This window comes from Haemorhous mexicanus, chromosome 3 (genome assembly GCF_027477595.1).
Source record: "Haemorhous mexicanus isolate bHaeMex1 chromosome 3, bHaeMex1.pri, whole genome shotgun sequence".
Lineage (NCBI taxonomy): Eukaryota > Metazoa > Chordata > Aves > Passeriformes > Fringillidae > Haemorhous > Haemorhous mexicanus.
The window spans coordinates 38,577,055-38,604,515 of record NC_082343.1 but is presented as its reverse complement, the minus strand read 5'-3'; the positions used below and the strand labels follow the sequence as shown (position 1 = coordinate 38,604,515).

General features: G+C 43.3%; 1 protein-coding gene across 1 annotated transcript; it reads left to right on the top strand.

Moving 5' to 3' along the window:
• The first annotated feature begins 643 nt into the window (after positions 1-643).
• On the top strand, positions 644-27,212 carry CMTR1 (cap methyltransferase 1). The gene is made up of 24 exons (XM_059841386.1): positions 644-979; positions 2,696-2,839; positions 6,100-6,242; positions 6,984-7,142; positions 7,548-7,640; positions 8,388-8,459; positions 9,738-9,832; positions 9,937-10,009; positions 10,206-10,404; positions 12,840-12,958; positions 13,212-13,308; positions 14,521-14,653; positions 15,577-15,756; positions 16,164-16,220; positions 17,174-17,231; positions 17,875-17,943; positions 18,110-18,241; positions 18,737-18,859; positions 19,548-19,639; positions 20,207-20,275; positions 21,706-21,753; positions 22,331-22,443; positions 22,976-23,084; positions 24,770-27,212. The coding sequence occupies exons 2-24, from the start codon at positions 2,710-2,712 to the stop codon at positions 24,900-24,902; spliced, it is 2,496 nt and encodes an 831-aa protein (XP_059697369.1). The 5' UTR covers positions 644-979; positions 2,696-2,709; the 3' UTR covers positions 24,903-27,212.
• The last annotated feature ends 249 nt before the right edge of the window (positions 27,213-27,461 follow it).

The following is a 27,461-nucleotide window of genomic DNA, read 5'->3' as shown; positions in this document are numbered from 1 at the left end:
GCTCTATGTCCCCAGGGTTCGAGCTGAATGCGAACTACAAGACGGCTTGAAGGATCAGGTTGGAAAAGACTTCTGAGGTCATCGACTCCAACCCATGACTGAAGGCCACCATGGGACCTAGACACTGGCACTGAATGCCACGTCCAGTCTTTCCTTGAACACCTCCAGGGATGGTGACTCCACCACATCCCCGGGTAGTACATTCCAATGTTGAATCACCCTTTCTGTAGAGGAATTCCTCCAGCTGTCCAAGTGAACCTCCCATGCGCAGCCTGAGGTTGTGTTCTCTTGTCCCGGCACTGGTGGCCCGTGGGAAGAGGCCGATCCCTACTTGGCTACGACCTTCTGGGAGTTGTAGAGAGTGATAAAGTCATTCCTGAGCCTCCTCTTCTCCAGTCTAAAACACTCCTACCTTCCGCTAGGCTACACGATCGATAAACATTTTTATATCCATTTATTTACAAATCATTAAGTCTGTGCAGCGTCTTCCACAGAATCCCGGCGTTTTCAGCCGGGGCCGGGGCTGCCCGGGCCGCCTGCGGACGCGGCCCGCGGGGCGGTGCGTCACTGCCGCGCGCCGGCGGCCGGCGAGGCCCCGCGCCAGGGGCGGGCCGGGGGCGGCGACGGAGCCGCGTCAGAGCGGGGAAACGAAAGCGGCGGCGGCGGCGGCGGCCTCGCGTCCTCCCCTCACCGCGCCCTGGGAGCCCGAGCCCTGGGAGCCGGAGCCCTTCGGAGCCGGCCACCTGCCGTACTTTCGCCGTGACCGCCGCCCTCTCCAGCACGGAGCTGTCCGCCGAGCCCGGCCGTGTGTGGGTCAGCGCGGGGCGCGGCCGTCGGCGGCTCCCGCGGTCTCCCCGCTGCCCGCGCTCCGCCTGCGGGGGGGTCTCGGCTCGGCCTCTGGGACCGGGGGCTGCGCGGCGGGCGGTGCGGCGGCGGTGAGAGGCAGAGAAGGCAGCGGAGCTGGTGAAGGGTTTGGAGGGTAAGTACTGTGCGGATCGGCTGAGGGAGCTGGGGGTGTTTAGCCTGGAGAAGATGAGGTTCAGGAGAGACTTTATCGCTCGCTACAAGCCCCGAAAGGAGGGTGTAGCCAGGAGGGGTTCGCCCCTTCTCCAGGCAACCAGGACAAGAGGACACAGCAGCATGGTGCGCCAGGGGAGGTTTAGACTGGAAATCAGGAGGAATTTCTCCACAGTAGGGGTGATTAGACCTTGGAGTGGACAGCCCAGGGAGGTGGTGGGGTCACCATCTCTGGAGGTGTTCAGGGAAAGACTGGACGTGGCGTTCAGTGCCAGTGTCTAGTTCCCAGGGTGGTGTTCAGTCAGGGGTTGGGGTCGATGACCTCAGAGGTCTTTTCCAACCTAAATCATTGTGTGAGAGGCCGGTGGTGCGGTGCAAGAGGGCTGTGGGGCATGGGTGGGGATGTGGAGGGGCTTTCCCTTGCAGCTGCAGGGCTCCTGAGGGATCGGGTGTCCTTATCTTGCGCCTAATTTCGCATGGTTTGAAATCTATCGGGAAGACAGGTGTGCTGAGGGACCCTTAGTGGGGTTTTGGGGGGTGGGGGTCTCGATAGGGAGCTGGCAGGAGCGAGCTGAGAGTTTTGGCCTCTCATTTGGCTCTCTCAGAAGAAATATAAAATGGCTGGTTTGTTAGAGATAAACAAGGGTAAAAAACCAAAACCTTCAACTGAGGCAAGAGCAGATAAAGATGAGTTGCCAGTAATAGAATTTCTGGTGGAAGGGAGATTTCTTAGTGCAGTGAGGTTGTGGGATCATTTTGCAGTCAGAGTTGTGGGGATAAAGAAAGGATTTGGCCTTAAGCTGCCTTGTATGTGTTTGTGGAAATAATTTTGATAACTAAAGGTTTGAATTGGTGACCTGGGGCATCTTTTATAGCCCAACAATCCTATGTAGAATAATAAACACTAATCAAGGTACAGTTTCATTTTTTTTTCAGTAGCAGGAAGGTTTTAGCTGGTGTGCTAAGCATTTTTGCCTTTACATTTTTCCCTTTCCTTGCTTGTTGTCTTCTGCAAACCTTCCAAGCTGGCTTCTATTAACTCCATCTTAAGCTTTAGACGTTTCTCTAAGTTTATGTAAAATTTATCAGCCGCATCCCGAAGCTGGATATTTTGCCAGTGACTCCTGGTGAAAAACACAACTGCACACACAACTTGAGCACACATATTTAATAAAGTTCTGTTATAAAAGTTGTGCAGAAAAGCTCCTTTATTAATTAAGATTTGCAGAGGTGAGGTCAGAGTTGTTTGGAGTCTTGTGAGAAATTGGTTGCACCGTGCATATTCTCCATTGGATGGATCTGACATTTTTTCACTGTGTTTGGATAGAATGACTCTTTGATTCAGTAGTAGTAATGAACTGCCATATATTTAAGTTTATGACTTTAATAACTGTCTACGTCTGGGTTGACTTCATCTACTTGCAATTGGGGATGGGTAGGTTGTAGAAGTGATTTAAAATTCATCAGTTACAGGGGAATTGCCATATCAGTTTCCCATTTGATTAGTTAGACTAGGTGTTTAAAAAGGCGAGTTCAAAAGAAGTTTAGACTTTTACCTGCATACATTTAAGTTGAGTAGCCTAATACTGAACAGCATAACATGAACTATGCCACCATGCTGCTGTGCATTGCAAAAAGTTATGCTTAATGTTTGCCAAGTGTGATCATCTTCTTTTAGCATTTCAGGAAAACATGAAGAGAAGCACAGAACCCGTATTTAGCAGCCCCCAAAATAAGCAGAAGAAGAGGATAGAAGATTTGGGATTAACCCTCAGTTCTACTTCAGATGATGAAAATCAATTTAGTAATCATACTACTCAAGGTAAGGTTGGAGATCTGGAATGTGCTGCTGCAGGGGATGTAGATAATAACCAGGAATTCAACCTACATTGCCTGAATCCTGATTGATAGACTGAATTTCAAGGGTATACTCTCTCTTTAGGAAAAAAGCTACATTATTTCTTTTCATAACCTTGGATTGGTGTGAATTCTTTTAGGCTTTTTAAAAATTTTATGTAAACCTTTTAATCCGGGAATTGTATGAATTCAGATGTAGAAAACTGAATTTGAGCTTGATGATGTGCATGATCCAAGGTTCTAAACATTCTTGTCATATTGATCTTTTCAGTCTCAGCAGTTATTTCTGGTTTGGAAACTTAGTACTGAGACGTTGTGGGTGTTATACCATAAAGAAGCATCATAATCATAAGGAAGAAAGAAATCAGTAGTCTTACTACATTTCTGCAGATGGGAGAAATTGAGATCAATACAACAGGGCCAGTTGGCTGGGGCTTCTACTTTGTAGGACCATCTCTTATGCTGGCTCAGTGTGATTTTGCCAGGGGACAGAGTTGTGAGAGCTCACAGGCGTGTCTTTTCAGAAAGATCTATTAACAAATTGCCTACTTTTGCTTGGAGTGTGCTTTCTCACCTGGAGTTGGGATATACCTGAGATGAGGCATGTGACCTACACAACTGGTGTCACTGTTGTGGGACACTAGACTCTCCCAGGATGGTACTTCAGTTTGCCTTACTGTGTGTCTGCTATGTTAGAGTCTTAGGATTTCTCATGGTCATGAAGTGTTCAAGTGCCTGAACACATAAAGAAGCCTTCCTTTGTGAAAATGGAAGGGGGTGTGTGTGGAAGATGAGTGGGTTGGTGTGGGAGTAGCTGTAGTTGCAGTGTATAGTGTGTGTACCTGTCTAACAAGGCCCAAGGTGAGGGAGGAGGCCAGAGGTGCAGCATGTGGGAGCTGGGGTAGGGAATGCTATGTGCACTCAGGACTCAGCTAAAAAATTCAAACGGATGTTTTTTTCATTTTTTCCCCCCCGTTTTGATTATTGAGTTCATACATGAATCAAAGTAGGCTGTAAGCCTTAAGTGTTTAAGAAACACATTGATACAGCTCAAGAACAGTATTTTGGGTAGAGTTAATTAGTTTATTAGTCTATTATACCCATTGTGGTTTCTAATTAAATGAGGGAGGTTGGGGAAAGACCTGATTTAAGATTTAATCTCAGCTGAGCATGGCTTAGCAAATCTTAAAAACAAGAAGAGTTGTAAAAGGACTCCATTGTAACTTATGCAGTAGGTAATTGTGTTTAAGGCACTTTTTGAGTCTCTGGAAAATAAGACAGGTAGCAGTTAGCAAAAAGTTAAAAAGCAGGTAGCAAAGTTAACTGAACCTGTGTACCGAAGAGACAGAAAGCAGTAACTGACCCTAAAGCAAAAATCCTTTGTGAGTGTGTTCTTGGGTAAAAGCTCTGTGAAAGAAATAGGAATATATCTTGTGTGATAGATATTTGAAAATCAAGATGGGTATAGAATGTTGCAAACACAGGTTGAATCATAGGCTTCCTTTGTCAGTATCAAATGTTGATACTGTAAAACTCTAATGTAGTAGTTATGCGGGGACACAAGTCCTCAATCTTAAAAACTGATTGCTCAGCAACAAGCACTGAGGACACATTGAAAGGGTTTTAACTATAGTAGTATATTTCACGGTAGTGTCTTTCATTTTTACTTCACATTCTTGTAATGGCCTTTTTTTGCTGATTTTCAGTTGTGTCCTGTTACTTCACTGATGCTCAGTTTTCCAGAACAGGAAAATACAGAGATCTGTGAGTTGAGAGAGAAGTAGTCTGTTTTTTCTTAAATTAGACAAATCTAAGTAAAGTTCAATCCTTCTTTTTAAATATTTTAATAACTTTTGGGTTTTTTTAACACTTCTGTGGAGTTAAATTATTTCTTCTTAAGAGATAAACAGAAAAAGATCAACTCTGCTAACAATCTTGTGTTTTATGTCAGGACAACTTTTGTAGCTCAACTTCTCCTATTTGTACAAACCAGCACAAAATTATTTCTAGCACTTGGCAAACAAGGGAGCTCAAGAGGCAGAAGGCCAACACAGAGCAAGGCTGTGCTTGCTGTGGATTGCTGCTCCTGTAGTCTGTAAGAATTAGCTGTAGTAAGAAATTTGTGCCACGGCTTCATCCTCACAGGGATATTACCCCAGGAAAAACAGAAGGAGTCATTGGATTGTAGGGCCTCCCTTTGCACCCAGCTGGTACAGAGCAGGCTGAGACAAATGAGACTGCCATGATTCCTACCCAGATCCCAGTTACAGCCTGCCTGGAGCGAGTAGATTTGGGCATCTCACAGCTGGAGAGCAGCAAAGAGGACTATACAGCTCATACAGGCCTAGGTTCTTATCAACTAGATCCCAAGGTGGAACTGGGCACAGACAGAGCTTCTTTATCTGTGCCCATGAAGGTTTTGGTGCATCAGTTTCTGGTGAGGAAGGTTTATTTTGAGTGCTTGAGTAATGTATGTTGATATTACTTTGACTGAACCATTGACTTAAGTTCTTCCTTCAAACCTCTCTCAAGGTGTTTTTAAAAAGATTGGTGTCCTCTGACCTTATCTTTCACTTGAGTTTGTATGTATCTGTAAACTGTAGAGCTGAAAAACTGTCTCACTTGCTGTAGTGAACTTGGGGATCCTTGCTATTTAACTGAATAGTGGAGGTCTAACTGAAGTGTAATAAATTTAGCTTTCTCTTCTTTCTGCAGTGTTGGCCATTTGGTAGATGCCTATGTACTTGATGTGAGTTTTTGGCTAAGTTAGGGATGGATTTGCATTTGTAGTTAGATAGGATATGGAAGAAAATTCAAAATGTTTCATCAGCGTGTAATTGTCACTATTCTCAAGAGAGAATCCCTGTGGACCTTCTCAGTTCCTCAGGGTCATTGCGAAGGTCAGGCACACCACAGTACTATTGTGGTCATGCTGTGGCTGCTCTGCTGAGTGATGGGGTTTGCCTAGCCCTTTGTGTGGCCTGGAATCCATGGGGACAGAGAAGCTGTGTGTTTCCCTAAGGCAACAGGAAAGATAACCAAGTGTTGGTTGCACAGGCTGTGTTATATTACACCTGCATGCTCTCTTTAACACATTTGAGATACTGAAGTGTCCTCTGTGTGTGTTCAGAGGATTTAATGAGTCTCACTATATTCTAATGTGATTACTGAGATGTCTTTCTTCCATTTTATTTTTATTCATTCTCACTTTTTTTTTTTTTTCAGAATCTTCCAGTAGCACCAGTGGGTCTGACAGTGAGAGCGATGAAAAAAGACCAGTCTTCAGCAAGGAGTTCAAACAAGACTCTCTTGTGGAGGGTACTTCATCACGCTACTCAATGTATAACAGTGTCTCCCAAAAGCTTATGGTAGGTCAAAATAGTTTTGGACCAAACTATTAAGAACTGATGAGAGCAAAGTAAAAAGACCAGTTTGTTATAAAAAAATACTTTGATTCTGATCCTCTTTATAGCAGGGTTCTCTGTCTTTTATTTCCTTACTGTCTTGTACATACATGAAATTGACTGCATCTCCACTTTTTGTTACTGTTCTCTTATTGCTATCATTTACTGAGAGAAAAGCCTGAAAAACTAGCAGATAATGAACATAGTTCTTTTAACCTAAGAGATGTGTATGTGTTTCAGGAGCAGTGTCTTGCATTCCTCCTCAGAGTTTTACATGGAGTTTTAACTGGTATTTGAAATGCATGTGAATGCATGTTCACAACAAAGAATATCATCACAACATGAATTTTTTTCTATACCAAGGTTTTTTTTTTATGAACCATCCATGCTTACTGAACCCTGTGATGAATGACTCCAGGCTCCTCACTACATTTCTCTCTGAGCAGCCTCTTCCCGCATTACTGAACCTTTTGTAATTTGCTGTCATCTCAAACATCATTCTTCAAATCTAGTTTTTTTGTATCCTGCCTCAGTGAAGTGAACTCACTCAAAAGTCCTGAAAGCTACAATTGAGATTAAAAATGCCCAGTGCCTTCAAGTCACTTCAGGGCGATGTGCCATTTTCTGCACTACTCTTTGACCTTAGCAGTAGTACAGAAACTCAAGGTCACTTACCTCAGAGTGCTCCCTTTGCTCCCTTTATAGGCCAAGATGGGCTTCCGGGAAGGAGAAGGTCTGGGAAAATACGGCCAAGGCAGGAAAGATATTGTTGAGGCCTCCAATCAGAAGGGAAGGAGAGGCTTTGGCCTGACCCTCAAAGGATTTGATGGGGAGCTCAATATTGATTGGCAGGATGAGCCAGAGGTAAGTACTTTCTGTTTTAAGCTCCATTTCTCTTGTTGTGTTCAGCAAAAACTGGGAGAAAGAATGTATAACCTGTGGTTTTTCTTGGCACCTGTCTCTTTTCCAGTGTCTCTGAATTGTCCTTTGAATACTAGACTTCTGTTTTGCCTTGATTATCAGACTCTAATAAAGGGGAGAGGTGTTTTTTTTTTTTTTTTTTTGTGGTGGAGGTGTTTGAGGTTGTTTTTAATTTTAAAAATAAATAAGTCATGTTTTAGTCCAGGAGGAAAAAACTCTACAGTTGGCACTGAAGTCATGGCATAACCCCTTATGCTAGCATTGGGAGGCAAACTTTTGGGAAGCAATTAGTTTTTATATTTTTCTAGTAAAAACATCTTTGGCTCCTCCCATGACTTGTGTTTGCAGCCTAGTGCCTACGAGAAGGTGGACTGGTGCCCTGAGTGTACCACAGAGATCCCAGATGCTCAAGAGCTGAAGGAGTGGATGACTGTGGGGAAGGTAATTTTTTATATCTTGGTACTTACCAGCCTAAGACAAAGCAGGAGTACTCAGCCTGGGACAGTTGGCATATCAAATAGCTGTAGAATAGCATGAGCTGTGAACAGCCTCTTGAGGTTGCTGGTTTAGCTTCCTGCTTAAAGCAGATCCTGCTAGAACTGATCAGGTTGCTCAAGGCCTTGTTTAACGGAGTTTTGAGTATTTTCAAGGATGGAAGCTTCACAGCCTGTTTGGGCATCTGTTCAGTGTTTGACAACCCAGTTGACAAAAGAAAATTTACATATGGCTAATTAGCATCTTTCAATGTGGCTTTTGTCCATTGTTTCTTGTCATGTCGTTGTACATCTCTTGGAGCCTAGGTCAATCTTTTCTGCCTCCTGTTAGGGACTTATCCCATTGTTAGGTACAGCAATAGGATCTCCCTTTCTGCATTCTGAACAAACTGTTCTCAGCTTTTTCTCATATACCAGGTGCTTTTTGACCCTTGTCATTTTGATGGCCCTTTTGCTGCTTTTGTTTCCAGTATGTCCGTTCTTATACTGGGGACTGTGTAAACTGGATACAGTATTTCATATGTGATCTCAAGATGCCTAAGATGGGAGAAAATTCTTCAGCCTAATTGCCACACTTTTGCTGATACAGCCTAGTGTGTGATTGGCAGCCTTCATCCATTATTGGTACGTGCTGCATTCTGAAATGGAAATATCATGCTTGCTAATTGCTCCCTGTGCTCTTGTCCTGTTGCAGAGGAAGTTGATGATTGAAGATGAAACAGAGTTCTGTAATGAAGAGCTTTTACATAATGTCCTGCAGTGCAAGGTGAGCCCCCTTTTTAGAGAGGAACTGAAATTTTGGGGAGGCAAGTGAAAGAAATAATTAAAGAGGATTGAGTAGTTAGGTAACTGACAAGAGCTCAGAATGTCCTCTGTCACCTCAATGTCACTGGGATGACCTAGCATCCTGTTTTTTTACTATCTGTTCAGCAGCCTGTTTTGAACCTCAGCCTTCTGAGAGATTTTCTTGGTTTAACTCCAGCTGACATCTAAGACCCCTGCAGCTGCTCACCCATTCTCCCACCAGCAGGATTGGGGAGAGCATGGGAAGGGTAAAAGTGAAGAAAAGTCATAGGTTTAGATAAAGGCAATTTAATAAGTAAAGCAAAAGCCACTCAATGGAATGAAAGCAAAACAAGGAATTAATTCAAGGAATTAATTCACTAGTTGCCATGGGCAAAGTGTTCAGCCATCTATCTTCAGGAGAACAGGGCTCCATCAGATGCAAAGGTTACTTGGGAAGACAAAAACCATAATTCTGAATGTCCTTGGCTTCCTCCTTGTTCTCCCAGCCGAGCATTATGGGGTATGGTATGGAATATCTTTTTGGACATCTGGGGTCACCTGTCCTAGCTATATCCCCTCCAAACTCCACAAGAATGCATTCCCCACCTACTTGCTGGCAGAGTGGTATGAGGATCAGAAAAGGTCTTAATGCTGTTCAAACGCTGCTCAGAAATAACAAAAACATGTCTATGTTATCAACACCGTTACCATCACAAATCCAAAATGTATCTCAGTAATAGCTAATGTGAAACTACTACTGTGAAACAAATTAACTCTATCCCAGCCAAAACCAGCTTGGAGATGATCAAAAGCAGTCACCCACCCTTTGTCCGACTGAAAGGCTGAAGGCTTGACTAAACTAAGGAAATGAGCTCCCCTTATTTTCTTGTCTGTTCAGTCTTCCCTCCTACACTTTATCATGCCCTTGTATGCTGCGGTACAGTGTGTGTGTGTGTGTATATATGTGAAAGAAATACTTTAGGCTGAGACTGCTTTTGAGGTGGCTAACCATATTATCAGGCTCTGGAGCTATCAGTACAGAATTTGTCAGTGTTATTGAATTTCCTTAAGAGCTGAGGTGGCTTAGAAGAAAAGCAAATGTCATTATGAGACAGAAAAACATTTTGTATTGCTGAACCAAATCCTGCCTGAAATTTGCTGTCTAAGGAGAGAGAAGCAAGAAGATAGGAAATGTTGGTGCCTGCCTATCCCTCCAGCTTGTGCCAGGTCTAGATGAGCTTTGTTTCTGTTTGTGCAGAGTGTATTTGATGAGCTGGATGGAGAAGAAATGCGTCGAGCCCGAACAAGGTCTAATCCCTATGAGATGATCCGCGGAGCTTTCTTCCTGAACAGGTTTGTAGAATGTCTGGCACTGTAGTCCCTTTCCCATGTATGTCCATTTGCAGCTGAGGGAGCCAAGGATGAAACTTAACAAGGCCCTATTTATGTGTTCACAGGGCTGCAATGAAGATGGCAAATATGGACCATGTCTTTGACTACATGTTTACAAACCCTAAGGACTGCCAAGGGGTGAGTTCCTCTAACTTTCAAACAGCAGTGCTTTCTGAGAGAATGTGGAAGGTGAGAAGAAAGGAGAATCTTTAGGATACTAGTTGGGAAAACAGGTCCTTGAAAGATTCCTCTGAGCAGTATAGTTTATTGTGTATGTGGTTTGACTGACAGGAGCTGTTGCGGGCAGAAGAATTTCCTCAGTTTCCTTTTGCAGGTGCCTTTGATAAAGGAGTATGATGCAGAGCTGCTCTACTTTGCTGATGTGTGTGCTGGTCCTGGAGGCTTCTCTGAATATGTCTTGTGGAGGCGGAAGTGGCATGCAAAAGGATTTGGCATGACCTTGAAAGGACCAAATGATTTTAAACTGGAGGACTTCTATTCTGCTTCCAGTGAGCTCTTTGAACCTTATTATGGTACGTAGCGCACCCATGAATGTTACCTGATGTTTTTGCTCATGCTGCAACCTCTGTATTAGTGGCGGGACTGGTATTGATACCAGCAGGGGGATCTAGGAGAAGCCTAGGGAATCATTTTGCAAGGTAGAAGGGGGCTGTCATTGGAGAAAAGGGTTGAAATTGGTGAGCTTGCATATGAAGTAATTTTTCTGACAAGTAATTTTCATTTTTTCAAAATCATTTTCATTTATTACCAGTCTGACCTGGGAATATGTTTCATTGTAGCTGTTGATATTTGAGTTATTTGCTTATCTGAATGTTATAGAGTGCTTAAAGATTGCTTGGCAATGTTTTTCTCACATCACTCATCTCAGCTTGAAACACAGTGAATTAGATGACTTGTCATAGAATCAAAGAATTGTGTGGATTGAAAGGGACCTTAAAAATCATCTAGCACCAACCCCCCTGCTGTGAACAGGGACACCTTCCACGAGACCAGATTGCTCAGAGCCCAATCCAAGCTGGCCATGAACAAGAGACTGGGCATCCACAACTTTTCTGGGCAATGTGTCCCAGTGACTCATCACTCTGAGTAAAGAATTTCTTGTTAATGTCTGTTTTAACCTACCCTCTTTAAGTTTAAAGCCATTATGCATTATTCTATCACTACACACCCTGATAAAAAGTCCCTTCCCATTTTTACTGTAGCCCACTTTAGGTACTGAAGGGTGCCCAGGCTCCCTAGAGCCTTCTCTAGGCTAAACTGCCTCAGTGTTCTCAGTCTATCCTTATGCCAGAGGTGCTCCAGCCTCCTGGTGTGCCCAAAGATCTATTAGCAGAGCCAGAGTTAGACACCTCATTTACCCAGCTGTCAGCATGTTTCTGTATCAGACCTTCCTAGCTGTGCTCTCAGAATTGATTGTGGGCTCTTAGTAAAGATAAATAAAACAGATTTGGGCTAGGGGCTGTATCTGAATCACTATGACTAAATGAGCTGCTTAATCCAAGGAGGTTTGTTATGTTAACATTTTTACTTTGCTTTGAGACAGACTAAACAGGTGTACACAGACTATTGCTGCATCTCATCTCATGCATTGTAATTTGTTCATCTTGATGATGTGTTTGAGCCCTCTATCTGCCTTACCTTTAGGACTAGGAGGGGAAATCCAAGGATTGCTAGTATTTGTGCTTCTTATTTCAGACTATATAAAAGAAACTGGAAAGTGACTGTTGTGTAGAGCAGAGGGTTTGCTTTTCTGTTGTTGTGCCTTGTGTGTTTTTTTTCTTCTCTGCCACTGACTCTTGTTGGCTGCCACTCTTGACACCTGACTATGAGCTCTTAGAGAATGGTTTAGTAGCACTTAAGGATTAGATCTTGGTAAAAGTGAAGGTTCATAGCAAGGGCAGCAAGGCAGATAAGCACCTTGGTTGCAGTGCTTGGATCTTCATAGTTCATGGCAAACTGGTGTTACATAGAGAGGGAGATGCCTGGAGAAATTAATAGCCCAATGATTTTGATTAATTTTCTTGATCCTTTTCTGTTATGCTATAAAGTCTAGTGAGGTGTGTACGGACTAATGGGAAGGAAGTAGCCTGCCATGATATTTCTGTTGTGAAGAATGGTAAAAAATTCCAATGTCAAAACCATATTATGCATCCTGATCTCTTCTGCTTTCTGGTCCTCCAGCTGAGGTAATAGAATCTATAACTGTAGAGGATTTACAGTGTCTAATATTAAAAAGAAGTTCAGGCTTATGTGAGGCACAGCTGGTGAGCTCTAGAATACACCTTAGGTCAGCTTTCTAAAACAGCAGCTGGGGGACAGTGTAGCTCTCTTTTAAAAGAGCCATATGGGAAAACTGTCTGAGTATTTGTGCACAAACCCTACATCTCTTTCCCTACTCCCTTTATAAACTTGTTCAGTTTTTTTGGAGGAGTTGCTTTTTTTAAAGCCCAAATTACACTGTGCTTGAAAATAGACAATTATATTTCTTTGGAATGATTTGATTTCTTTAGTAGAAGGTTACAAATGCACAATATGAAGAATTTTGCCTTGTCTGTAATAACATGTTTTTAACAGGTGAACTGTGCAGTGAAGTTGAATCTTACATTTTCAGTAGGTTCAGCTATAGACTTCTCCTGCTTGAATGAGAATATTATGTTGTCATGTAGTCTTCACTTGTCTTGTGCTGAGGCTAATGTACAACTCATCATTTGAGCATGGTTATTGTATGGTCTTGTTTCAGCCCCCCAATCATTCAATCTGAATAATTTTTCTCAATTAAAAAGCATCTTTGGTGGTGAACAAGGGACTTTGTTAATGTTTATTCCACCTATCAAGGTCTTTGTAATTTCTGACTAAGTGTTGATTGAATACAATAGATCACCTGCACATACTGATGTTTTGTTTGTACTTGCAAATGTGTTATTGATTGTCTCCTTTTTTTCTGTAGGAGAGGGTGGGATTGATGGAGACGGAGACATCACTCGATCAGAGAACATCACTGCTTTCCAGAATTTTGTTTTGGACAATACTGATCACAAAGGAGTGCATTTCTTAATGGCTGATGGGGTTAGTTAATTTCTTTTTCTTCCTGCACTTAAAAAACCTGACAAAACTGACACCTTTGTCTGCATACAGTAGGGTGTTTGACATGTGTAGCTACAATGTGAAATTCTACAAGCCTTGTCATTAAAATTCCTGGTGCTGATTCTTTTACCTTGAAGAAACATAATGATCATGATTCCATGATTTAGTTCCTCAGAAGCCTTTGCTTGACCAACAGATTTGTGGAGATACTAATCATAGGCTATGCACTTTGCAGGGTTTCTCAGTGGAGGGTCAGGAGAATCTGCAAGAAATCCTAAGCAAACAACTGATGCTTTGCCAGTTCCTCACAGCACTGTCCATTGTCCGGACAGGTATGTTTTGTCTATTAATCTTCCTTGTTCTCTGAGTTGTGGGTAGCACTGGGAAACGTTGCTGTACAATTTTTATTAGTGCTTTGAAGTCTGCTCTGCCATGAGTTGCACAGAATTGAATGTATATACATAAGTCCTGAGATGGTTGTCAAAAAGCTAAGAGATCTGGCGAGAAAAATAAGCTAATCTGTGTCTGTTTTGCTTTTGATTAAAAGCATGAGCTAAAATACATTAATTTAAAGCACTTAATTTGTTGGGTTATGTAGCTGTCTTGGGGTAAGGTCATGCAGTGTGATAACTGGGCAGTCTACCTGAGATTTATGGCACTAGCTGGACCAACTTCCTCAATATCCCAGCTGATTGGAGCTGAGTGGTGTTTATACAGTTCTTTCTTTCCTCTAGCTTTTCTCCTTTAAATCTGTCATCTGTGCGATAAGAACTAATGATGCCTTACAATGTCTTAGCAGCACCTCAATGTTGCTAAATGATGGACCTTACGCTGTGTCTGGTTCTGATGGCTCCTGTCTTCCACTGAGTTTAGTTAGCCTTTGGCACTGATTTAGAAGACAAATGGTAACAAAATGATAATTTGTATCTTGTGCCCCATGTTTAGAAGAACCTGAGGCAATGATCTACTAAGGAGTAGTCTCAAATGTGATGTGATAAAAGGGGCAGCTTTCTTTTAGTCTTTCCTACGTGGGTAGATGATAGTTCTGTAAAAATGCCTGCTTTTTGCTTGGGGAAATTGGGAATCTTGTTTGAAGGAGAGGGGCAACACTGACTCTTTTCTCTAGCTGGCAAGTTGTTCTGTTTAGGTAACATCTATTAGTCTTCTCCTCTAGTCAGAGGTTCCTTGTTGCATATACCAGGGCTCCTCTTCCCTGGAGGCTTTGGGATAGCATGCTGCCAGGCTGTGTAGGGCACAGTCTGGGCCTGGAAGGGAAGGATGGGGGGCAGACAGAAGGTTTGCTTATGAGACAGCCTACATACCAATTAGATTCTTGCCAAGGGAATGCTTTTCTCTCTTTGCTGCAGAGACATAGGGAAGATGTTTCATGAAGTCTTGCTGGCCCACTTCATAACTGTGTCCTGGATGCTGTTTAATTGCACAAAAACTCTGTTACTAGTTCTGCAGAAGGATTGAGGTGCTCAGTATCTCCTTGTTTCCTTATTATCTGCTGGCATCAGCATACTTCCTCTTTTTTTTTTCAGGAGGACATTTTGTCTGCAAAACCTTTGACCTCTTTACTCCATTCAGTGTGGGTCTTGTTTATCTGCTGTATTGCTGCTTTGAGAGAATTTGCATCTTTAAACCTGTAACAAGCCGCCCTGCTAACTCGGAGAGGTGAGATGCTTGAGCATGAGGGTCTACTAAAGAAAACAATCCTCTAAATTCAGTGATAGATGGATTTGGGTAAGCCTAGTGGAGGCTTTGTGACCTGCCTCAATTAATAACAGTCTTGGAGGAGGAAACATTTTAGATGTTTGGTAAATTACAGACAAGGTAAAGATGATATTTGCCAAATTGCTGTTATGGGAAGGAAGCTATGGAACTGGGTATGTAACAAATCTTGTTTTGCATGAAACAACTATGGTTTCAGTGAAGTCAGAGGATATATGAGAGGTTGGACATGAGCTGGCACTGCGTGCTCACAGCCTAGAAAGCCAGTTGTATCCTGGGCTGCATCCAAAGCAGCATGGCCAGCAGGATAAGGAAAGGGACTGTGCCGGGCTACTCTGCTCTGGTGAGACCTGTCCTGCAGGGCTGCATCCAGCTCTGGGGTCCCCAGCACAAGGAAGGACATGGACCTGTTGGAGCAAGCCCAGAGGAGGAGCACCAACATGATTTCAATGATGGAGCACATTTCTTATGAGGAAAGGCTGACAATTGGGATTGTTCAGCCTGGAAAAGAGAAGGCTTAGGAGTGGCCTAATTGGGGCCTTCCAGTACTTGAAGGTAGTGGATGATCTTTAGGATCCCTTCCAACCCAAACCCATGATATTATCTGTGTTTTCATTGTACCTGTCAATTTTAGCAGAATCTATTTACTACTTGAGGGAGATATGTGGGGAGTTTGCATAGGATTGCATTTCCCTGTCTTTCCAGAGCTTAGAAAAGGTACAGATCACTCAGTGATAGGTCAATTTCCATCTTCCTAAGGATATTCAGGAGGAAAGAGTTCCTGGGGTTTGGGAAGCTCCTTATAATGGGAGTGTGGCAGAAAAGTTGGCTGTGTGAAAGAACTGATCTCTCTGCATTGCTCTCAGGTACGTGGTGTGCAAAGGCCTGAAGTCAGGCATTGAAGATGTGCGGGATTACCTCTTCACTGTGAACATCAGACTCAACCAGCTGCGCAATTCTGATGTGGATGTGAATCTTATCGTCCCTCTGAATGTGATCAAAGACAACCAGGACTTCTACAATTACGTTGTCCAATCCAATGAAAAGTGAGTTCCTATGGGTGATGAAGGCTGCTGGCTGTAGGCAGATTAATTTAGCATGGCTTTCTGTGTAACTTCCTGCACTCATGGAAGTACTTGTTGATGCTGCCACACTGCTCTGCTTTTGTTCCCTGAGAGGTCGAGCAGAGCAGGGGGACTCTTTGCAGACAGAAATTCTGTATTACTGTTAGTGACTGTTTGGCCTCAGAGTACTGTGTAGAAAAGAAAGTACTGCCTAATTTGTTCCAGTGATCTTCCTGTCAGTTTGAATCATGTTGGCTAAGATCCCTCATTGCTCTGTGAATCAGACTGGCTTCCCCCTGTTGTCTCAGTACTCTTTCTTGTTTTGAACAGTAGAACAATGTTGGTGGTGATTAATTTGCTCCCTGACTAAAACTTTTCTTCTCTTTTAGCCACTGCAAAGTTCAGATAAAGGCACTAGCCAAAATTCGTGCCTTTGTTCAAGACACGTGAGTATATTCCTCTATTCCTCTGCCTTTTGGTGAAAACTGAATTAACCTACTATTAATGAATTGTTTTGCCCTTGTTTACTAAGTTATTGATTTGAGCTGGTACTTGTCTTGGCCTTTGGAGCCAGGTAAGTGAAATGTGATTTTAGGTAGCTCAGTTTGTCTCCACCTAAGTTATTTGCAGAAATGTGTGGGTGGCTGGAGGAGTCCTGAAAATTGATGGTCTGTTATCACCCTTGTTGAGAAGGCTTCCATGCATTGGATGATTTCCAGTTACCATAAGTGAGTTTGCTTCTTAGCAGGGATGTAAGCAGAAAAGTAACTTGCAGCTGGTATTTTCAATTCAACAGTAACCATCCAAGTTGAGTGTGGTTCATAGCTGTTCATTTTTCCAGGGGCAATTCAAAACATCTGTGTTACAGACCTAGAATTACCTAAAGTTTGATGTTAATTTCTTTCTTAAATTAAAGCCATTGCAATGTTTCCCTGCTATAGCTTTTCTGCTCAGGTGTTATTCAGACATAATATGTGGTAGTTGAGTGAATATGGTAGTTAGAAATTGTCTTAGAGCTGATTCTACCTTGACACTGTTTTTTGTATGGCCTTCAGCAGGTCTTCATTGTTTTTCTTAAGGAGGGCTGTGTACCCACCTCTTGGAGATTAGCATAAGTTTGTACAAATACATACCTTACTGAAAATTTTTATACCCAGTGGTACTTTCATGGAATGAAGTGATGGCTGATTGTAGTGCAGACCATGAAACAAAGCTAAACACAGGAACTGGAGGGTGGGGAGGGAAGGCAGCATCCTCTTTCATACATCCCTTTGTGGAGCAGTTCATGTTTGTTCTCAAGCCAGATGCTGAAAGTTCCAAATTTTATGAGGCTGGGATATATAATACTGCAAGATTAAGGAGGTTTCACCATCTTTAACAGTCTGCTGTCTTTCTTTAGAACGCTGGTTGAGCCACGGCAGGCTGAAATCCGAAAGGAGTGTCTCCAGCTATGGGGGGTAAGTAAGGTGTCAAGCAGGCAAATTGTGAAGGTGTCCTTGCTATAGTGAAACAAGAGTGGAGCTGCAGTAAAGATAGGACTTTCTAGACAGAGGTTGAATATCTTGTCTTGTGGGAAAGTCAGAAAGTGTTTCAAGCTGTTAGGTAATCAAACAGAATGTCCCTAATTTATTGTGTATGGCTTAACCGAGCAGGCTTCTTTGCAGTTGAGAATATTTCATTATACACAGAGTGAACTCAGCATCTAGATCCCAAGCAGCAGAGCTCTCTAAAAGGTTTTTTGAGTGCAGTTTCTGTTTCTTAACATTTGACTGCAGTGGAGCCATAGATATGGCAGTTAGTTTCACAGGCTGATGGTGTGTCTTTGATGAAAGGATATTTCATCAAAACATGCATGGCATCAAATGTTTAGACTAAATCTTTCTGGAGTTGCTGGTTGGTTTCTGTGAGATGTGGTATGCCTACATCAAATTTGCAAAACGTGAGACATTTTATATGCCACGTGACACCTCTTCTTCATCTCGAATCCCAAAGGCAGGGGTTTCGGGGGCAGAATGTCCTGGCAGATATTGAAACCAGAAATGTTCTTCTGAATGTGCCAAAGAATAACACTCAGTATCAATTGTTTGAATTTGTTTTCAGATTCCTGATCAGGCTCGTGTTGCGCCTTCATCTTCAGATCCCAAGTCCAAGTTCTTTGAGCTGATTCAGGTGAGAACTTGCCTAGAGTCCTTTCACACAAATATAACTTTTTTATTCATATTGGAATTAAGAGATGAAGAAGCTAGTCCTGGATTATTGCTTCATGTAGAAGTTATGTTTACCAGCCTGTTGATGTATTGTGTCTATCTTGCCTTTTCCATACTTTGTTCATTAGGGCACAGACATTGATACCTTCAGTTACAAACCCACTCCTCTGAATTCCAGCACATTGGAAAAAATTCGCCAAGTGTTAGATTACCGGTGTATGGTGTCTGGAAGTGAGCAGAAGTTCCTCTTGGGGTTAGGGGTAAGTGCTAATAACTGTCTGGGAGTCTTGCTGAATAATTTCAATGCTACTATTCTGCCTTGCAATTTCATCCCATCTTTTTCTGCCCCTAAAGGCCTAAAAATCTCATCAGCAGTACCTGAGCCTGCTAGTTATTTATGTTTCTTTCTCCTGATGTCACTGCCTTTCACACTAATTAACCCCTTTTCTGTAATCTCAGCCTACACAGAGACCTGCCCTCCTGCTAGTGTCTCTCATTATCTTCGCTGTCCTTTTAAAGGTGTTCTATTTCTGGTTCTTTGTGTGGGTGTGAAAAGTCACTGGTAGATTAGAATTGGTGTTTTTGTTCCTTTGCTGTAGAGGTAAAGGTTCTTCCTTAAAACTTATGACAAAGAAACTGTCTGTGACAGCCTAGGACAAAAAGAATCTCTGAGGGTTGCTCTGCAGTTAGAGGTCTCTTCTCCACCCCTGCCCTCAGGAAGCCTTGGCTGAATCTGACTCTGTCTTTATGTACAGAAATCACAGATCTACACCTGGGGTGGTCGCCAGTCAGACCGCTGGACAAAGCTGGATTTGAAAACTGAGCTGCCACGAGATACTCTTCTCTCTGTGGAGATTGTTCATGAACTGAAAGGAGAGGTAGGAACCTACTCTCTCTCTTACCATTTTGCTACAAAGAGCAGTTTCACTTAATCTCTGTACGATACTGCAGAATAAATGTTCCATCTGTGCCAGATACAAGGTGGGTTTTTTTTGTATATGATCTTTAGTCACTATTTTGGAGTAAGTTCCTTCTTTCTGTCCAGTCCTAGAAATATGAGCTTTCAACATTGTTTTGAAAACACTCTGGCCCTGATGTGTTGCTGTTCTAAGTGAAGCTGCATGTGACATTGCCACCATGACTTCATGTGTCTGTGGCTCTTTGGGTACATAACTGCTCAGTAGTGACTTCAGGCTATGGGGAGAAGATTCTTGTGGTATATTTACAGTGTAAGGTGAAAAATCCCAGCTGCCCGGGAGTTTCCCTGTCCCCTTGCACCTCACACAAGGATGGGCTTTGTGATACTTGATAAGGCACAGATAGCTGGTGATGGGAGCCGTGGTCTTGCCCTCTCTCCCTCCCCTAAGACAGAACTGGGTATTTGAGATGCATCAGTTCTTGGAGGATGCCATGTTCCTGTATAATGGGCAGCAGGGAATTTATGTGTTTCTAATATCTGGAAAGGTGCTTTCTTGCTAGAAGAGATGTCCTGTCAAAAAACAGGCTATAAATCAAAGCTGAAATATCAACATTGTGAATAATCAATCTCTGTATTGCCCTTCTTAGGGGAAAGCCCAGCGAAAAATCAGTGCCATCCACATCCTTGATGTCTTGGTGCTGAATGGCAATGATGTTCGAACGCAGCATTTCAACCAGAGGTATGTAGGTTCTGGAGAAATTTTTTTCTGTACATGTCTCGGAGTGACTGGGAAACAGTGTTCAGACAAAAAGCAGAATGCTGAGCACAGAGAGACAAATGCATTCAGCTGAAACACTGCTATAAAGATGCACTGGGAATGAGGCTTTTCCAACTGTATTTTCTCTCTATATGAGCTTCTTTCTTAGCTTCGGGTGAGCCAGGTGTACGGCTGGGGTAAACTGACCATTCTGGGAATATGAATGAGCTGAGAGAGAAGGAGCAAACCCCTCTGTTTCCTTCCTCAGGGACATAATGTCTCTGCTAATCCTGCTAGCCTGATAAATATATCAGTGTTCAACATCATGTGGACTTAGAGAGTAAGCTATGGAGACTCATTTGTAATGGATAATAGGCAGTATCACTGGCACTGAATTGGGAGGGTGGAGTGAAAAGAAGTCTTGCTAGACCCATTTGCCTAGCAGTCTGCATGTCCTGAGTTGTCAAATCACTTACTCTGAAGCTGTTCCCTACCTGCTGTGCCAAAGGCCCCGTTAACTTGCTGGGTTCTCTTTCCATGTTCATTCAGGATTCGGCTGGCAGAGAAGTTTGTCAAAGCTGTTTCTAAACCCAGCCGGCCAGATATGAACCCCATCCGGTGAGTGACACCTCCTTCCCTCAGCCTCGCTTGCTTTGGTGTCGGTGTGTTGAAGGACACGAAGGGGAGTTAAGTTTCAGACGGAAATTCATAGTTCTGTTATGTCCTTTGGAAAGAGGCTAAAAGCTTTTTATATATTTAAGGTAAATATTGTTAATGGAGAAGTTGTGCCCTCCTTTCACATGTCAAACAGTCACATTTTCATCATAGGTGGATTGGCTGGTGTTGATTCCAAATATGTGTGATTGTAGGTCTAGCACCCAGTGAGCTTAATCATTGCAAAGAATTCTGTCCTTGTCTGCCCTGAAGGGTCAGCAGCAGTACAGTCCTGCATTTACTGTTAGTAAATGCACGACTGACCAGCTTCTCTGAGGACAAGGCTTTAGTTACAACCCACAGGAAAGTTCCTGACAAAGGGCTTCAGCTTTGGTTGTCTCCTGGCCTTCTATTTCATTAATTCTACTGCAGTGTAGCGTAAGAGCACCTCTGTGAAGGCATTACTTACGTATTATGGACAAAACAGCTTCTCATTCACAAGCTGAAGTGCAGCAATATCATGAAAAAATCTGGAGGAAGGGAAAGAGGATCTTCTCATTGATGGCTTAATGAAAGGTAACGAGTGGAGTCTCTGCCTAATGACAAACGGACAGTTGTAATAATTGGAGAAGCCCAAAATGCTGGGGAAGGCTGAAGGTGAAATGAGAAGGAGAGCTGGGGAAATGGATTGCAGAGGGGTCATTTGCTGCTTATGTGGAAAGGTGTTAAAGTGTTCTTGGTGTGCTCTTTGAAGCCTGATGCTTGTAGCAGTATGTGGGAAATGAGTGGTTGGGGTGTCCAATCAGAAGCAGTGCTTTTTTAACTTACTGATTGTTTTTCTGTGTCTCAAAACAACAAAACCAGTTTGATGTAATGACAGAATGATGACTCAAAATAATCTTTACTGATTTAAAAAAAAAACTCTTTTTACGTCAGGGTAGCTAACAAGTTTGTTGCATCTCTGAGAATAGGAATGGTGAAGATCAGGTTGTTTAATTTTACTGTGAGGCCAGCTTGATGAGGCCATAACATGCCTGGGACTGACCTTGGTCAATTTATCTGATGAGAAAACAAAAGCAGCTGACTTTCACTGTTTTCACTTTTCTGTATAGTCAACCTGAGATAAAAATGCACAGCTTCCTTAGCAGCAAGGATATTTATCTGCTGCTTACAGCAATCCAGCCATGAGCATGCAGTGTCAGGTTTTCTCAAGCCAGGAAAAACTAGGTACTGAAGCATAAAGATAGAGGAGATAAAGAAGGGTGAACCTCAGTTGAGCCTGACTACCTCATGCTGTATAAAATCAACCATTTGGCTGTAGCTGTTGCAGGGCAGAAAAAATAAAATCACTGTTAAAACTTTTTTGAAATAATGTTTTTGTCTTTTCTTCCCAGAGTGAAGGAAGTATACAGATTGGAAGAAATGGACAAGATTTTTGTGAGGTAAGCAATGGGTGCAGATAAAACATCAAGGCTTGCTGAGGTTATCAATCACTGGTGCACAGCAGTGGGAGGGATGTTCTGATCTGTGCTAGTGGGGTCATGGAGAAGGCGCTGTTAGAGCTTGTGGTGGCTTCTGTTCCTGAGATGCTGCTCACTCAGAGCATCATTCTGCTGCATTCTAATGCTGTAGATGTGGCCAATGCACTTCGTAACATTTGGAGTAGCAACAGTGCCTGAGTTTGGGTGCAGAAGTATCAGTGGCTTCTCAGTAGCTTGAAAGGTCAAGAATTCGCACTTGAAATAGGAACCCCATTTGGATTCATTATGGTAGCTTATCACAGATTTTTCACCACAGCAGTCAATTTGCAGCCTGATCAAGACAGGTCTGACTGGTTTCTCTGGTCCTGTGTGGAAAGGCAAAAACCCCAATTTTTCAAGGTGTGATGATTTGATCCTGTCCTGTGCAGTACTGTCAGTTCTCACTGTGACACTCTGGAGAAGGGGGTGCAGGTGGTACCAGGTGTGTACAAGCACGGTAAAGGAAGAAACACTATCACTGTCTTCTCTCAACATTTAGGTTAGAGATGAAAGTCATCAAGAGTTCAGGGGGAATGCCCCGGCTGTCCTATACTGGTCGAGACGATCGGCATTTTGTGCCCACAGGACTCTACATCGTACGGACTATGAACGGTAGGAAGAGAAAGTCCCCACTCCCTCTCAACTTTTCTTTGTTTCTCCAAGTAAAAATTACTGACCAGGCTTGCTCATCTTGTAACTTGGTAAAAAATGAATGGCAATATTTGAATGGCTAGAGATTAAGTGTTTGCATGTAATGAGGGTAGCTTGGATTTGGGTGAGGTTTAGGGTGTTATATATAAGTTTTTGTGTTGTGAGTTGATTAGCTATCATCAATTTACATGACTGACTATCTTCTTTTTTAATGAGATCATAATTTTTCATCAAGATGTTTTCCAGAGTAATAAGAAGTGAAAATACCCTGTTTCAAATGTCAGCTTCTAAATGGAGGGAGAAGGGATTTTTCTCAGTGAATAGAGAACAGCTTGGGAAGCAGGTTGTCTTGGGGGAAGGAAGGAAAAAGGAGTAATGAAAGGATCACAGTTACTCTTTAAGATTCCTTCTCCTTACTTTTACTGTGTCTGTATTTCTTCTGTGATTTTCCCCCCTTTTATTTTCTACCTCATCCCTGTAACCCCTCTGCTAGATCCCTGGACTATGGCATACAGCAAAAACTTCAAGAAGAAATTCTTCTTCAACAAAATGACCAATGTAGCGACATACAACCTCCTTCCTGAAGCCATTGCACCCTTTCAGTGAGTATGAGCCAGAAGTGAGGCTATGGACGGGTATGTGTCTGCCTGTGTGTGTGTGTGGCTGGGTGTTTGGAAGGGAGCTCTGCAGGGCTGTGTCCTTGCAGTCGTTTGCAGTGCAAGTGTAGCTGGTCACCAGAAGGGTGTGCTGCAGGAGCTGGCACCTTGTCAGGCTGTCAGGAAACTGCTGATGTGGAATCATGGATTTTTCAGTTAATGGCTATGAATAACGAACACGTCACAACTTTGTTCTCCTGTCTGCAGCAGACTGCTGAACCTCCTGCATGCGGGGAAGTAGCAGTTGAGCCCAGCAACTGTAGTTTTCTGCATCTCTGTATTTAACATGTTTGGTTGGAAGTTGCTAATTTAAAAGCAAATCCCAGCTCATTTAGCCCAGGCTCTGTGGAGAGCTTTTTTTAAAGAGAGTGAGAGACTAAAACAGTAGCTCCTTGGGAAAGGATGGAGTGGCTTGCTATTGGACAGTTGTTAACATTGTGGCTGCTGAAAACCATCTATATCTACTTAGTACTAGGCTGGGGGCATTACCCAAGTACAGCAAATCCTGAGTCTGATGCCTCAGGGCTCCTGGGTAGAGATGTTCTGCACTACATCACTACCCGGGACTGTGCCTCTGAGTAAGAACTTGACATGAAATAGCACTCCTGATTTTCTCACTTTGAACCTCCTTACCTGTCTTAGAGCAGCACTTTCAAGAATCTTTAAGCCTTTCTTCATGGCAGGACAGGCTTAAAAAGAGAGGCACATGATGCTTTTTCCCTCATTGTGTCAGGGTGGTGTTAGTTCTGCCTATATACTGTGAAATAGGCCAATGTGAACCTACAGGAATGGCTGAGGAGGTGAAGGGAGTGCTTGTGTGGGACTCCAGAAAGGATGTATTGTGGTTAGTGAGTACTAGTATGTCTATAATTAGCCACTGACATGTGCTCTTGTCACTGTGCTAGTACTGCTTTGTTAGAACAGAAGCATTAAATAAGCTATGAATATTAAGTGTCAGTAATTGTACAAAACTAAAGGCTGCTGTGTTGGCAGTAATTAGCAGCTCTGATTTCATTATGGCTGGGACTGTGTTGATGCAGTGAGGGAGAGCTGTGCTTGATAGATGGAGTGGAAGATGGCATTGTAGGACCAGAACTCTCAGCAGCAAAGCAGGGCTCAGTTATTTCACATGAGGGGAAAGAGGGAATGATCCTAGCTGTTTTTGTGCTGTGGGAAGTGCTGTTTGTTTGCAAAGCTCCATAGGACAGCTGTTACTGATTATAGTAGGTATGTGGTGAGGGATTAGGTTGCTGCTCCTGGCAGGCTTTCTAAATTCTTCATTAAGGTCTTTCCATTGCCTGCAATGACAGTTTCATCCTCTGAGAAACTTAGGGGGAGATGGCTTTTCCCTGGTGACCTGACTCCTTCCAGCAAATACTGAACTGAATTTGAGTGAAGCTAGAATTAACAAGTTTGTTTCCATGGAAATCTCTTAGGCTTGGCTGTTGCTGTACTTTGAGGGCTGTAGAGTTTGTAAGGTGAATAAATGAATGCACTGGTCTTTTCTAAGGCACCTGTTCTGAGTATTCCTGTGTGGCTCCCACAGCAAGGGCAGCTGTCTCTTGCTGGGATGGAAGTGTTTTCCTTTCCTTTCCCTGCCAAACTAATCTTGCTCTCCTCTCTGCCCACAGTGTCTGCCATTACAGCCGCCTCTTCTGGGAATGGGGGGAAGGTGTCAAAGTCCATGACTCTCAGAAAAGACAAGATCCAGAGAAGCTGTCAAAGGAGACCGTTCTGTCTTTCATCCAAGCACACTACCCTTAACCCTGCTCTCTTGAGGGTGCAGGGGGAGGGGCTGAGCCCAGCTTCGATTCTTCAGGGACTGATGGGACTGGGAAGGCTCCACAACTTCTATCCTGATATTCTCCAGAGCTGATTTCCTGGAGATGATCGAACCAGAGGGTGGAATGCAGAAGGCCCAGGACAAGGCTTTGCCCTGGTAGTGTATATAAGAGTACAGCCCAGGTAGCACCTGGTGCCAGAGTACCTAAGGTGACTCGTGGAGCTGAGGCCTAATGTCCTTTTATCCTGACCTACTGCATGCATGAGGCCAAGGGGCTGGCAGCTTTCTTTGCTCCTATTCAAACATTCAGCAAGGTTTGTGGAGCTCTGTATGTGCCAGAACTCCCTAGGCTTCTGCTTCTCTTGCAGTGTGGGAAGGAGCAGAGATGTTTTGAAGGCAGAGCTGGGCAGCAGCACATTGTTCCTGGCAGCTGTCTCCTTGGCCTTGTCAAAGGCTACTCTATCCAGTGGAGGGTGTTAAGAATTTGGCGAGCTGTGGGCAAAAGTTATATATTCTTGTCGGTGTCTCCAATGCTTCTGTTTATCAAGGCACTCAGCTAGCCACTGGCAATTCTTATGTGATGGTACCCTGTTGGACAAAGGCCAGTGCAGGTGATGAGTACAGTTCCTGGCATAGATCTGATGTGCTTACACCTCTGCAAGCTGCTGTGACAAGGATTTCCCTTCTCCAGGTTAGTGACTGATGCCAAGCCAGCAGCCTGGGGCTAATTTGTGAAAATGTACCATGGTTGGTGTACGTGCTTCATGGTACTTCTGAGACCAAGGTGCTTTGATTCTTGGTACTCAACATTATTACCTAAACCTTCAGCAAGGAAAGTGGATGTGGGAGGGAAGACACAGAAAAGCTAGGATGCTGAAGTCTCTGGAAGAAATGATGGGGATGTCTAACTTAGTTTAAAAGACCCAGGGCTTCAGTAGAAAGAGATCTTGACTTTAACCATGTAGGTTAATAAGCAATCCTGTCCCCTGACTGTGCCCACTGGAAAGGTTACCAGACTTTCCTTTTAAAATATCAGAGTGGCTTTGAAATCCTCTGTGTCTCATTTGACTCTGGAACTGCATCTGAGGTGAAGGCACAGAGCCAGGAAATTCCTCTCAGTATGGCATTTGTGTCAAGACTTCTCCATGCACTTCTGTGCCGGGCTCAAAGTTAGCTTCTGTTGCATGTTTTACCTTCACTTCTGGCTTCCATGGCACTTTGCCAAGTCTTCCACATAAATCAGAAGATAACAAATAGTTGAATGCTTTGGGACAAACAGCAAGATAGTCCAATTTTTGTTTTGTTTTGTTTGTTCTTGGCTTGTTTTTAAACACAGACTGGCAGTAGGGAGAAAAGTGATTTAGGGGTTTGTCTGAACTGTGCCTTAAGGAAAGCTATAGTTCTAGTATCTATAGCAGTTGTTTAGACTGTGTCTTTTTCTCCACATCCATGTGAATGATTTGAACAAGCCTGTCCAGCAAAACATAGAAACCTTGACTTAGACACAGGTCTGTCAAAGCAGTTGAAGGACTGCAGGCTGTTAGTGCATCCTCTTGGCTGATCTGTAGACCCTCTCTGCTCTCAAACATTGGTAAAATATGTATGAAAGAAATGGTGGCTCTTCCCCCTAAACAACAGGTGTGTCATTAGTAGCTTTGTCTTGGCAAAGGCACTTCCATGAGGGATGGGGAGGAATCTCTCCCAGTGGGCAATAAAGTACCTCAACCTCTGGTGTCCAGCCCTGTGTACAGTTGGCTTTTTAAACCAACCAGCAGTTTGAGTTCTGAGGACCTCTGTGGACTGCCTTGAGGCTGTTCCAGTGCCAACAACGCATGCTGCTCCCTCTGCCAGGCTCCTTTGCAGTGTTGTGTCTTCAGCTCAAGCTTCGACTCCTGTGGGCTGGCAGACATAAGAGTGACTAGGAAGTAAACTAGGATCAGTGTAGGCCTTGGAGGATACAAAAAAACCTGATCAGTCTGCAGGCTAGCTTTTATGATTGGATACTTTGTTTACTCAGTTGTCTCTAGTTGCTCATTTTAATTTGCTTTTATTTTTATTTTTGATGCACTGAACCTTGATTCCAAATCTCCCTTCAAGAAGGCAGGCATGAGCCACCAAGCTACTTGTTTCCCTGCTGAGGGATTATGTTGGGAAGGGTGGGTGAGGAAGGTCTTGCTGAAGGGAGTGTTTATGTATGTTAATTGCACAATGTATTGTTATTAGGCTTTGTATCATTTTGTGTTGACTTCTATGCTTTCATGTTCTATTACCAATACAGCCCCTTTAGTTCACAGCAGTCCTTCTTTCCTTTGTTTCCCACACAATTTGGGCCAGCAGTGTCTGTCAGTGTGGCAACAGAAAAATGTCAGCAGAGCTAAATATTCAAGGCAGTCCATTTTAAAAGTTTTTGTGGCAAGTATAGAGCATTGGAATGAGAGGGCATTACAGGGCACAGTCTCTGGCCCTCCTGCAGCTGGGGTAGGCTCCTGTTCCAAAGGAAGCACATTCCAGGCCACAACAGACCAGTAACCCACTGTTGA

What these genes read in the sequence shown, in the direction of transcription:
- CMTR1 (XM_059841386.1), top strand. Translation starts at nt 2,710, where the DNA reads ATGAAGAGAAGCACAGAACCCGTATTTAGCAGCCCCCAAAATAAGCAG. An exon ending in CGTGCCTTTGTTCAAGACAC is followed by an intron (nt 16,221 to 17,173) that starts GTGAGTATATTC and finishes GTCTTTCTTTAG; the next exon opens with AACGCTGGTTGAGCCACGGC. An exon ending in CATCGTACGGACTATGAACG is followed by an intron (nt 22,444 to 22,975) that starts GTAGGAAGAGAA and finishes CCCCTCTGCTAG; the next exon opens with ATCCCTGGACTATGGCATAC.